At 38.9% G+C, this 13,001-nt stretch overlaps 1 protein-coding gene across 2 annotated transcripts in view; it reads left to right on the forward strand.

The window, feature by feature from the left end:
• The window catches only part of USP22 (ubiquitin specific peptidase 22), a 91,607-nt gene that overhangs the window by 41,306 nt on the left and 37,300 nt on the right, over window positions 1–13,001 (forward strand). The window contains exons 3-5 of one of the 2 annotated variants that reach the window (XM_064725993.1): window positions 2,339–2,452; window positions 2,997–3,041; window positions 7,665–7,766. In XM_064725993.1, coding sequence (XP_064582063.1) covers window positions 2,339–2,452; window positions 2,997–3,041; window positions 7,665–7,766 — 261 coding nt within the window. The remainder of the gene's footprint in view (window positions 1–2,338; window positions 2,453–2,996; window positions 3,042–7,664; window positions 7,767–13,001) is intronic. The other variant, XM_064725994.1, reaches the window with a different exon arrangement.

Below are 13,001 nucleotides of genomic sequence, written 5' to 3' on the forward strand. Positions count from 1 at the left end.
GAAAAAAATAAATTACATTAACCTGAAACAATTAACTCCCAGACTTTCCTAGTGGACTCTTTTCCTGAGCAGCTCTGTTCAGTTCCATGAGAAATTCCTGCCCTTCCTCGTGCTGTGGCCGGGCCTGTGTGGCTGCCTTGGCACTGGTGCTTGAGGTAATTTCTCCAAAACCCCCTGCAGTCATTAAAAAGGCATTGGAAGTGTTGGCAAATGTACAATTGCATTGTTCCCATAAGTGTGTTGGAGAGAGGATATTTCCTCAAGAGTCCTTAATCAGGTGCTGGACAATTACAGCTTTAACTCCACCAGTGTTTCTGTGGAACTTTCTGATCCTTTACACCAGAAATTCCTTCTGCTCTCTTGTTGGTTTAGAGCTTGACATCTCTATTCTATTGCTCAGGCTTGTAAATCCAGGAAGAAAGGAAAAGTAAGGAATCCTCTGAGCACAGCTATGCCTACACATTCTGATGGTAAATTGTCACTATTAGTGCTCACAGAGTCCTTTTTATTCAATATTCTGCCAGCCCTGTTCTGTTATTTAGGGGCCTGTTGGGATCTTTTAAAAGTATGTGGAGAACAATATTTGGGTTTGTGCTTTAAGACCGATATTTTGGATTTTCTACAGCTTTTTTTGTAGAAAGCTGTGCAGAAGGGGTAATGCAGTAAGTAATGGAGTAAATATTGTAGAACTCTAATACTCTGGAAGTTGTGATATAGCACCCCTGCAGTTGCTGATCCTCCACCATAGCTCAGTCTTGTCTCCTTTTGGAGTATTCTGCCAAAGGAGTTTATTCAGTCCTCTGGGCATCAGGGTGAAATATTCTGGTGTTGGGACGTTACACAAGGTAAAGAAAATCCTGAGTTTGTGACTCTACATGAGGTAACACAGTCCTTATCCTCTTCCACAAACTGAATGTGAGCCAGACAGAAGAATGAAGCACATCAGCAAGATGAAAACTGTTTAAAGTAATTTGGTTTATTGAAATAATAAGGGAAGTAACAAACAGTTGACATAATCACTGAAAAGGTGATTTTAAAAGAGTGGAAGGAGAAAAAAAAGCAGCTTGCAACAGACTAAAGGAGAGGGACAGCAGGTTGTGAGGGGGGAGAGGGCTGTGAAGGATGGAGGAGATGGGGTTAGAAAGGAACTTTGCTAAAAACCCTCCCCACAAGCACTGCCAGGGCAGCACAGAGACTTCACCTGTGTTTGCCTGCGGGGATCCATGGCAGAATTCCTGCTGCATGGCAGAATTCCTGCTGCATGGCAGAATTCCTGCTGCATGGCATGTGCTTTGGCTCCTTGAGCCCTTCAGAGTAATTCCATGCTGTTTCTTGCAGGCTGCCTAACGTGGTAATGGTTTCCTGTGCTTGAAACAAGTTGCCATTGCAGTAAGACTATTCTAATAATGCTATTATCTGGAAATAAAAGGAATTAAAAAACAAAATAAATGAAAGCTCTACACTTGAGGGAGAAGGGTGATGTATTTCTTAGCTGTTTGCTAGTGCAGGTTGTGTTTTAGTAAGATTTGTTAGTGCTCACAGATTTTTAGCTTTCCTGTGATTGTGGCTTTTTTCATATCTATGTACTGAAAATCAGCAGTTTACTATGATTACTTTGCACTTTTTCCATGCTATATGTTGGAGTAAAATGACATTTCTCAGTTAGGTATTTATTTTGTTTCTTGGCTTTCTTTTGTTTAAGGTTGTGCAAGAAAAATATTTTTAACATTGGTCAGTGTTCATTTGTTTATTCTGAAAGGGTGTGTGAAATGAAAAATTGAGACAGAAGTAACCTGTGGCATAAACTACCCTGGCAAAGCTTTCCCCTGGAGAAACAGCTCTGAATTTCCTGTGCTGTCTTCTGTTGGAGCCTTCATCTGTATTTTCACTAGGTGCTTCCTAATTATTTTCATGGCCTTGAAGAGAAATGGCTGAAATCTTAGGAACAGACAGGTCAAACTGATAGATCAACTCTCCCAGGGCTGGTTCTGTGTGTGTTGTAGTCAGTCACTGTCCTGATGCCTCTTGGTAACTCAGGTGTTGGAAAGGTAAATTGTGGGTTACAAACAGCCTGAAGGCAGCTGATGCTTTGTTGTCCTGCACAGTTTTCTTACTGTGCCAGAAGCAACTGAATAACTCACACTGAAACTGGAAAAATGTCTGGGTTTTTCTCTTTTTTTATTTTTCCCCCTTCTAGATTCTAAGGTACAGATTTTTCTTCTTTTGTGGACTGCTTGGAAGGAGGAGTGCCTGACTTGGAAGCCTGCTTTAAAATGCCTTCTGGTTTATGAACTCACATCTTTTTTTCCTCCTCCCCAACTTCCCTTCTGTTTTGCAGCCATAGACCTTTTGTATGGGGGTATTTACTGCTTTATGTGTCAAGATTACATATACGACAAAGACATGGAACAAATTGCCAAAGAAGAACAACGAAAAGCTTGGAAATTACAAGGTTTGGTTTTCCTGCCTGAATTTCTTGTTTCTGTTTTTAATCATACCTGTCCCTCCCATTTGTTCAGTGGCAAAAAAAAAACACTAAGGGGAAGAAAGAGCTCTTTAGAGAGAGTAGTGCAGGCAATGGGAGAGAGATGTTCTTCCTTTCCAGGAGTCAGACTGTGCGTTTAACACGTGCACCACACCTAATTGTAGCAAAAATATTTTATCTTTAATTGCAAAAAAAATACAGAAATATCTGACATTAATCCTGCAAAAGCTTGCATATCAAAAGTTAGATCTGTATTAGGTAGAGAATGTAACAGTTTGCTCCTTTAGGCTTATTTACGTGGTACAGGCAATAAATGTGTTCCCCTCACATGAAATGCTACCCTTGTGTGTGATTTTTTTTAACTTTTTTTTTAAATAGATCATTCCAGCTTACTTACACACCTGTGCTTTCAGGGTACACGCACAGTATCTATGTAGAAATATTTACACACAAATATATGTACACACATTTGTTTTATTCAGTTTGCTTTCCCTAATTTTTTCTTTTTTAGCCTTCACCCCAACAGTGGTTTCTCACTACCAGTGTACAATGACAGGTAAGAGGCGTGGGCTGGCGACGCCCCTCACTAACAAGCGTCCCTTTGCTGATTATCCTGCCATTCTAGACATGAATCACAGTTAAGAATGCCACTTTTATCGTGCAAATCGTTTTCCTCTTGTTTGGATATGTCCCAGTGATTGAATAATTGCAGCAGACTTGATTTCATATGCTCTATCCTTGATAGAATTCCTCCAAAACAAACCTTTTCTCTTTTTTTTTTGTTTTGGTTTTTGTTTTGGGTTTTTTGTTTGGAAAGGAAATATCATTTATTCTAAACTGAGTAGTTTGTAAGCATCAGTTTTAAAAGCTTGTCATCTTCCATTTCCAGTGGCCTCTGGGGGGTATGTTTTCTTAAAGTGGGAAAGTCTGTATTTGAAGACAGATGACTTCTGTCTAGTAATGTCTCTTCTGGAATCCATGGCATCCTGTTTCAATGTGACAGCCTTAGTCAGGGCTGATATGACTTCAAACCATTCTTAACCTCATTTCCAATTTTAAAAATAGCAGCTAACATGGTATTAACGAGAGCTTTTCTGCTGGCTCAAAAGATAGCTGCCTTCACTTGGTTCCTAACAGATCCCAGGCTGCTTCCTGCTTGTTCCCTCTCTGAGGGAAGGGAGTCAGGGGAAAGGAGGATAGTGAGTCCTAGAACAAGGAAATACACCTCAAAATCTTTTAGCACAAAGCACTGGTTTTCAAAGCAAGACAAAATGGGAGTAGGTTTAAAAACCTTTCATCCAAACTAGCACCTGTTCTGGAAACTCCTTCAATCTGAGTTTGGGGCACCAAATGAATCAGCTGCAACAACAACAGATCTTGATTATTCCACAGAAGAGAAAACCTCCCCCAGTTCCTTACTTTTAAAGATGCAGATTTAAAGAGTAATTTCTTTGTTATATTGTCCTTATCAATTGATACACTTGTGCCTTGTGGACTGAGATGCAGCCACTTTGTCCTGCCATGGACATCAGCCTGCTGTAGTTTATATTCCAGGAAATTAAAGCTACAGGCTTGTTCCTCTGGTCATCTTGGACCACAGAATTCTGTAGAGAAGGTCAGAGAATCACCCAGAGGAGCTGCCAGGCAGGAATCCTCTGTACTGATTAACTGGCTATTAAATGGCACATTAAATATATATACACAAATGCATATTTGTGTGAATATGGACATTCCATCTTCTGTCCCTGGAGAACTCATCTGCAGTGAGCAGTGAACACAGAAAATCAAGGAATAGACAACAACACTTTAAATTACTAGAGTCTGCAATGTAGACTTTTTTTCTTTAAAGTCATGGCATAGGTTCTTCTTTATGTCTTTTTATTACAAAACCACGTGTTTCCTCAAAAAATTATCTAAGGAATGAGAGAAAATAATGGAGAACTATGTCTGGTTTTTTCCTTCTCTCTCCGTTGTTCCAATCTCTGTGCTCCCTCCCTCTTGTCATCTCAAAGGTCCCTTCTTGCTCCAAACTGCATGCCAAGAGGAGCACAAACCCCAAACTCAGTGTCTTGGGTTTGTATTGCTACCACAGAGTTAATTTACCTCAGATCTTGCTGCCAACTTTAAGCACTTCAGAAGTGAATCCAGTCTGCAGAAACTGATTGGCTTAAAAACTGAAGGCTAAATGCAGAAATGTTCAAATTTCTCTCCACAGTGCTTGAAGGGTGTTAGTTTATACTTAAATAGATGTTCACATAACAACATGATGCCTGGAGAAAAAAAACTTTAAGAAAACCCCCAAATATCATGAGATTCATTTCATACTCCTGTAGTATCAACTCCCAGTGTGCTGAGTTCCCCAGTCCAGCTGGAGTTCAGGGTTATCTGATGTAACTCTGAATGGTGCAACTTGGCCAGAATTTTTTCCTTTGGTATTGAATATTAATAACAGGGGAGGTGAGAATACACAGAGCCCTTTGTTCTAATTAATGTCTGCATTTTTGGGAGAGGAAAAATTGGAATTTGCTGAAGTTTAGCAAAGTAAACAATGACTGAAAAATTGTGACTTTTATAAACCTGAGCCTTCATTGCCTTTTCCTTCACTCATCCCTGTTCCCCTGATGAATTCTCAGAGAAATGCCAATTTGAGTATTTCACCCAATAAAATAATTTCTTAGATGGAGATTTCATGCGCTGACTTGAATCTCTGACTATTTTATAGCAGCATTTTTAGAGTTACTTATTTTCACTTCTCTAACACTACTTTCCTTTAATTGTAAATGGTGACCTGTGCATGGTTTGCAAATCTTTGTTTACAGTAGTTTATATTGGAGTTTTTGGCATGCTTGTGAGTGTTATTAAACCTTTTTATTAAACCTCTTTCCTTCTTTGTCTTTTGGTTATTTTTTGTTGTAGTTTTTCATTTTTAAACATCAAACCATTCCTAATAAATGGCTCTGCCTTTTCCAAATTTTCAAGAGTAATATAACCTCAGCATTCCTGCTAAGTTATATAGCTGGAATGGAACATGTTTTAATTTCTGTGTCTGACTTCACTTGTGCTCCTTCTAATGAAAGGCTTCTGCAAGAATGTTTTCTGTCTGGTTTGCTCTGTTTGTGGCGTTAATTGCACATGGTGTTTTGTTTCCTTTCATTTCTTTTAAATTGAACAAATATTTCATTCACCCAGAATCCCTAAAAGTAATCCAGTCTGTCATGTTTAGCCTTACCTAGAGTTGCTCTTGTGACATGCTTTAGTCCCATCCTCTACAGTATTTAAACTATATAATTATATATAGATATATATAAATATATATTAATAGTGCTGCTGATATATGTGGAGCTATTGCATGCCTGAAGTGCATATGTGTTTCCAGGTATGAATTTTGTTGTATTTGACTTAAACCAGGATTTAAACCTATCCAAGGGGTTATTTTTTAATTGTTATCAGGGTTCATCACACTGACTGGCTGTGTTTGGCCATGTTTTACCTGTAGTGAACCCAAACACAGCAATTTACAGCTGCACAATGCAATTGCTGCTGCTAACAAGGTGTTACCAATAGAAATTCCTGAGGGAGCATTACAGATATGACCAGGGTTGCTGGAGACATCCAGTGCCAAAGCTGTTGGAAGCCAATGTTCCATCCCTGTGTCCATCTGTGCATCTCCAAAGGGTCTCTGAGATGTGCAGTGTGTCCAAAGCACTGCAGCTGTGTTATCTCATCAGTCTCAGTCATTCCCTGCCTTTTCTGTTTCCCTGGGTGTGTAGCTTGATGCTGAACCTTGGATAAAGGAAAGGGATTCTGGTATTGTTCCTTAAGTTCCTTGCATAATCTGTTGTTGAATCAAAGTGAGAGATGGGTGTATTTGTGTAAATAAGAATTCTCTAGGCCTTGAGAATCTAAAAATGAGACCTTCTGTTAGTAGAACCTGGAGGGTCAGTAGTAACTATGAATTGAACATTTTTGGGAGGGTAGTTTCTGACAAGCATAGCTATTTCTGAAAATGAAGATCAAAGAGCTATTAAAATTTAATGTATATTATGCAGAATGTGTAAGCCTCCAGCTATATTTTTCTACTATCCTTTTCATATGTATGATTTATAATTTATTTTCTGTAGCAAAGCGCTGCTTCTGCTCCATGCATTCTGTGAAAAATAACTCTTAATTGACTTTAATTCTCAGTTTTAGAATAGACTGCTTGCCATCTTATAATTCTTTATTTTTAATGCCAAGATGCCTTTGTGACTCACAGTAATTGACCTTGCACAGCAATTTCTGTGCTACATAGAAAGCTGCAGCAGTATTGAGCTGGTCAGCACGTGAGTCTTCACTGTTGTGTTTTCTTGTGTCAGGTTTACACTGAACACAGCTCTGAGCTGGTTTCAAATCTGGTCTCCATGCTACTGACCTGGCTCATTTCTACTGCACTTTCCTTTGAGCAAAAGAAATCTTCTGCAAATGCAGTGTTGGTCTACAAAAAGGATAATGACAGATTTTAGCTCATGAGAAAGGGTTTAATATTTGGAGAGTTTTGACTGGTTGGTGGAGGGAGGGTGATGTTTAAAACCACTACTAATTTCATTTTTAGATAACATTAGATATGTCAACAAGTGAATGTCAAAAATCAAAACTTGTCTAATCCATTAATAGTATAAGGAGAGGTCATTCTGTGTAATGGCATATACATGTAGTAACTGTTCAGTATATTGAATTATTAAATTCTGCTGTTCTCTAAAGATTATCTGTCCATTAAGTTGGATCAGTTTAGATTTATTAAATAACTTGGCAAGTTCATCAATGCTGGTTGTGTCATTTAACCTCCTCTGAGCACAAACAATGTATTTTTGAGTAATAGCAAGTTTATTCTTGTGCTGGAATTTCTTTTTTTTAACTGAAAGGAGGATGATAATCCAATAATGGAAAGTTTATTGGCCTAAATGTTCTTTATAAGTAAAGAAGTACCTTTGTTTTCTTTTGTATGTTCTTCTTTGTTCAAAAATTTGATGATACCTTTTCAAACCTTATCTTTTGAGAAGGGGTAAAAAGCAGTCAGTGTCCTTAACTTGTGCATAAATTGAATCTAACCTAATGGACAGCACATTGAAAGTTTTGACTTGAACAGAATTTTCAATCCTTTTACTAAAGAACTTCCTGAAACTTTGTTTTATCTGCTTAGGCATTGGAGAGAAGTATTCAACATGGGAGCCGACCAAGAGAGAGTTAGAATTGCTACGACACAACCCCAAGCGAAGAAAAATAACCACAAACTGCACCATAGGTGAGTTCCAGAAATCCCTTCTGGAGCCAAATTGTCACTGATTTGTATGTTCAGAATTCTGTGCTGTTTTTCCATTGGTGGTTGTAGTGGATTTCTGTAAACTTAGAATAACAAAGTCAGTTTATTTTGCACTACATTTTCCCCGCTGTGGAAGGATCTTTGCTCTGTCACTGCAGGTACTGCTGATGATTGAGCTGTGTAACAGCTCCAAAGCACAATCCTTTTTTGACAACATGCCTGTAATGAGAAATCACTGATATATCTCAACTCAGCCTTCATCAGACATCCCGTGCAGGGATGTGCAGGGAAATCCTGTAGTTGGTGCATCCTTAACCAAAGCTGGTAAATCTCTTTTAGCAGAAGCAGCACATTCCTACTTCATGTTTTACACTCTAAATGGGATCTCTTCAATTTCATATGAGCTCTGAACAGTGATTTTATTTCTCCAGTGATGTCAAATAGTAGGTTTGAAATGCATCTCAGAGGTTTAATGCTTAAGAGTTCAGTGATCTGGAGCAAAGAATTCTCTGAAATGTGTGCATCTGCATCTGGCTGGAGAGTATTTGGGTAAAGGTGATAAAAATGAACAGTTCTTCCAATGTTTTCCCTGCTGTTTTTAGGTTGGGTAGCAGGGGGTTAAAATTAGCTCCCTGACCAGCTCTAATTAAGATTATTGGGCATTTTCCTTTGCTGTTAAATGCACAATAACATTTTAATGGTGAGGTTTGGAAAAAAATGGTTAATGGTACGTGATTGTTAATTGTACAAGGTTGGAGGTGTAGCCATAGACATTGCAAGTAGGAAACTGAATTTTTTTCCACAGTTTTAAAGCTCTGTACTGTTTCATGGAACATGTCACGCTTTCAGCACGTTTGCATTTGTCAAAACACACTGAACATGCTTTCTAAAGTTTTCTAATGTCATGTTTCTAATGCAGTAAGTCATTTAATCCAAAGTATGTGTATATTTATTTGGAAAAAATGGACTGAGAAGCACAGAGTAAGTTGAACATGTATATAAAATGGTCATTCTAAAGAACCTATGTTTGTGCAGTCGTGGGACAGGGAAGACAGTTGGAAAAACATCTGGACTTTGGAAACATTAAACAGCCTAGGAAAAATTAACTAAGCAAAGATTGCTTGCATCATGTTCACATTGGGGTTTGTGTTCTGAGAAACTCCAGTATATTTTGTAAAGAACATTACAAATTAGTAAAGATAATAGAGCTGGGGAGGGGGGAAGAGGTTGGACAAAATTTTGAAGGTTACCGTGACCTTTGTGAAGAACTGAAGCACATTTCAGTGTTTCTCTTTGCAATCAGAAGGAATGCTCTGCTTGCTCTTGGAGGATTTGGGATCTTTCAGGCTGTTTAAAAAGGCCCTGGCTGGTGGTGTGAAGGGGGGAGCACAGGGACAAGGCTCTGACTGATCTCCTCACTTCTGCAGGCCTGCTTTTAAGAGTTCTCCTCCTGAGCCCTGCAGCTGCCTCTGTGTGCTGAGATTTAGAAAGTAAAGAAAAAAATCAAAGCACCCAGGAGCCATAATGCAGTTTTGGGCTGCAGTTAAAAGCAGAAGACTTGCTTTCTTTACAAAAATGCATTGGGGGTTTAGCTCAAGGAAGAAAAGACCTGCCATTGTCCTTGAGCCTTTTCTCTCCACCTAACCTGCTGCTAAATATAAATTGCTTCAGAGTCTTTCTGCCTTCCCTTCCCTCACTTTGACTTGTCTGTTTGCAGTTTCAGATCAGTGAAGAGCCTGTTTGCAGACTGAAATGCTGCAGTAGCTGGACAGTCTCATTTCTCTCTTTTTCTAATACTCAATTCTTTTTACATCAGGTTTTTATCAATCCCATAGCAGATATTAGTGAATCCAGTTTATCTTCTGAGGTAGGTAAATGGCTCAGAGAATAGGCATGATGTCCGGTTTTATTGGTTCTGGAAATGAAAATGGTGCTGATAACCATCTCTGATAGGCACTGCACATCTGTTGAGCACTTCTGTTTACACAAGAGTCTGTTAAAACATAACCAGCTGCCTTTTATGCATAAAATCCTCTTTTCAAAGCTGTTTTAACAGGAAGGCCAGGGGGAGGTTTGTGGTTTTCTGTCCTACCCCAGAGATCCACAGATATCATTTGGGTGTGGAACATTTTGTTGCTCTGCCATGACCTGGAATGGTGGTTGTGCCAACATTTGTTTCAGCATTTGTATAAGACAATTTATCAGTGTTACAGCCAAAATACATGGGACAAGAGACTGAAACCTAGGCAGGTGTGGTCTTGAAAGGATGTACAGAATTTGTATTTGAAGGATCTGCATATGATTTTGAGCCTTGACAATAAAATACATTAAATTTGATGTTTTTCCTATCTAAACCACACTTAGGTGGTACAAAATGTTTGTTGCAGTTGCCTGTCACTTCTGTATTATGTGCATGACACTCATTTAGGTGGATGTTTACTCCATGGCTGAACATTCTGGGTCCATGAAGGGAATTTTTTTATCCCAGATTTGTAGCAATCTCACGGTGCTTCTCAAAACAGCTGGATGTGTCTGCTGCTTTTTGAGCTGTTTGAACTTTTGTACAGCTGCAGGATCTTTTGTCTTTGATCAGCACCATGAATTAAAACTGAAGAATACTCAGACATGAGATGAATATCTTATAATGGAGACTTGAACTGGGAGTTCACTAGAGGAAATAATGTGCAAAACTCACAACTTTTGATTTTTCTACTTGAGTGACAATTTGAAACCCATTGAAGAAGGAACTTATTTACATCCTCAAAAAAATGAGGAAAAAAACTTTACAGAAATCCATAATTTTTCCTTGATTCTCTTTAAAATGCTGTGTTTCCATCTCATAGCTACTTTTTCCATCTAGTAAGAAGATAGTGCAGGTAACTTGACTTGAATCTCTATTTTGCCACTGAGCAAATTGCTCTTGAAATGAGAACTCACACTGGGCACCTCTGCAGGCTGTGGAAACTGTGCTGATTCCTGTCTTTTGGGATGTACAGGGTTGTTCCCAATATTGCACATAAGGACCTTCAAAGTGACTTGGAACACACTGCTAACCAAGTGGAAACACTGACTTGTCCTACAGGCAAAAAGCCATGATGAGAAATCCTTGCAGTGTGGATTTTGTGTGGGACATTGCATGTTCTGCTGTCCTGACTTGACATTTTGATGGAGCTTCTGTATTCCAGGAGGTTCAGGAGGAATGTCACGCTCACTCAGACCATAAACGTGCTCTGTGGAAGCTCTGTCAGCTCAAGACATTCTCACACCTTGTTCTGCCTCCAACACTTGAATGTTGATTTTTTTCATTGTGTTGCCACAGCTTTTTCCACAGATCACACTGAAGGGTTGGCATATTGTGGGGAACATAGAAATTTCCCAAGTTATTTTATTTTGCTCTTAGCAGCACGCCTGGGTAGTGTCCTGGACTATTCAGTATTCATAGAAATGCTCATCTTGATTTTAGCTTGAAACTGATGTTTCAAGCATCCCATAAACACAAAAACTTTTACATGGAAAAATCAGGTATGACTTAACAGCTATTAAATTAGATTCTTACATTGTAAGAGAAAAAAAAATCTGATTTATTCAGTCTCCTCTTGTCTGTAAAGTGGCCTCCCTCTGCAGGGGAGGGAAGGGACAAAGCTCCACATTCACAAGCAAATTATTTGTTAGGGGGTTGAACCAGAAGTGATACAATATCTTTTGGGAACTATTTTCCAAGCTCATCTTGCTCTGCTGTCATTAATACCCCCAGCAGATCCATTCTCCTGAGTATATGAAATATTAGCTTGGGATCAGCTGCTCTCTGATTAGCATATGAAGTGACTTTGTGGCTAAAGATGGGTGTATTAACAATGGGCACAATTAGACTCCCAATGCACATGGGTAATTAGCAGCAGCCACCCGGGATTCCCGTTTGCAGGGCTGCCAAAAGGCAGAGGGGAGACTGAGCAAATCCTCCTCACAGGAGTGATGGCACGGAGAGGTGGCAAAACCAAAACTGCCTGGCATCAGAGGTGGCTTTGGCAGCTGCAGTGCTGATGGGCCAAAGAGCAGCATAAATGGAATAAATATTGCAGAGCTCCCGTGTAAAGGTGGCAAGGGAAGAGAAACAGTGACCTGGAAAATATTTCTGTTCTCTAGACAAGCCAGCTGAAGCATTTTTGCTTCTCTAAGTTGGAAGTGTTGAAGGCTGCATTAGTACTTGGATGTTTTTTGTGAATGCAGCAGTGCTCAGGTGTGCTTTTTCTCCTTGGATGGCACTTAAGGTAGCTCAAGTGGAAAAGTGGAATGAAAAATATGGTTTGGTACAGCACCACATTTTTAGCTATGGCTTTAAATTTAAATTACTGATTTGTAAGCAGTAATACTTTGATATTTGAAGTTATGACTGCACAAAGTGCATCCTGAATAGAAATCTCTGATTCTTAAATTCCTTTAGATTGCTGTATGATGAAGGAAAGAAAACCACCTTTAAGACTACTCAGGTGAATGTTTCCTCTTTGGCTTTCTTTATATTAACTTCATTATTAAAATGGTTTTCTTGATGAAAAATTGTTTCTTAAAAGGTTGGATTGGTAAAATAAAAAAAAAAAAGATACTTTCATATCAATAGGGAGAGCATTCTGTTCCTGTTTTACTTTGTCTCGAGCTTAGCATGTCTGACCATTGTGTAATACATTTCTTAGGTCTAAAATTGATAAAGCTGATCCTAAAAATAAATTTTAAAAGCCCTCTTCTCTTAAAGCTCCCAAGAAAAATTAGAAGGATGTGAATATTTTAAGAATTCTAAAACACAAGTAGTGATTTGCTCTCTGAAGTTTGTAGAGCTGTACTGTCTGAAAATCTTGTTAAACTTCCTAAATTTAGCTCTTTATCAATATAAAATAGAAGCTTTCCTCTGCAAAAGGCTTTGTGAGGAGAAGTTCCAGAGTGGATGCTGCAGTTGCCTTTTTGTGTATTGACTGTCTGGGCACTTGTCACCTGGTTTTCCAAAGCTGGTGCCAGAAAGCAATTTGCATCACTGCAGTCATGTCACTGTGTGTGGTTTATCTGCACAGCAGTTGATTATCTGTGATTTAATTGTTCCTGAATAAGATTAGGAACATCACAGTTATCAGTGAAGTCCCTGCAGCATTTTCCTGCTTAAAATGAGCAAACTTTTGTTGCAGACACTTTTGTTAGACAGAGATCAGTCAGCATCTGAAGAGCTGACTG

Source organism: Zonotrichia leucophrys, chromosome 14 (genome assembly GCF_028769735.1).
Source record: "Zonotrichia leucophrys gambelii isolate GWCS_2022_RI chromosome 14, RI_Zleu_2.0, whole genome shotgun sequence".
NCBI classification, from domain to species: domain Eukaryota; kingdom Metazoa; phylum Chordata; class Aves; order Passeriformes; family Passerellidae; genus Zonotrichia; species Zonotrichia leucophrys.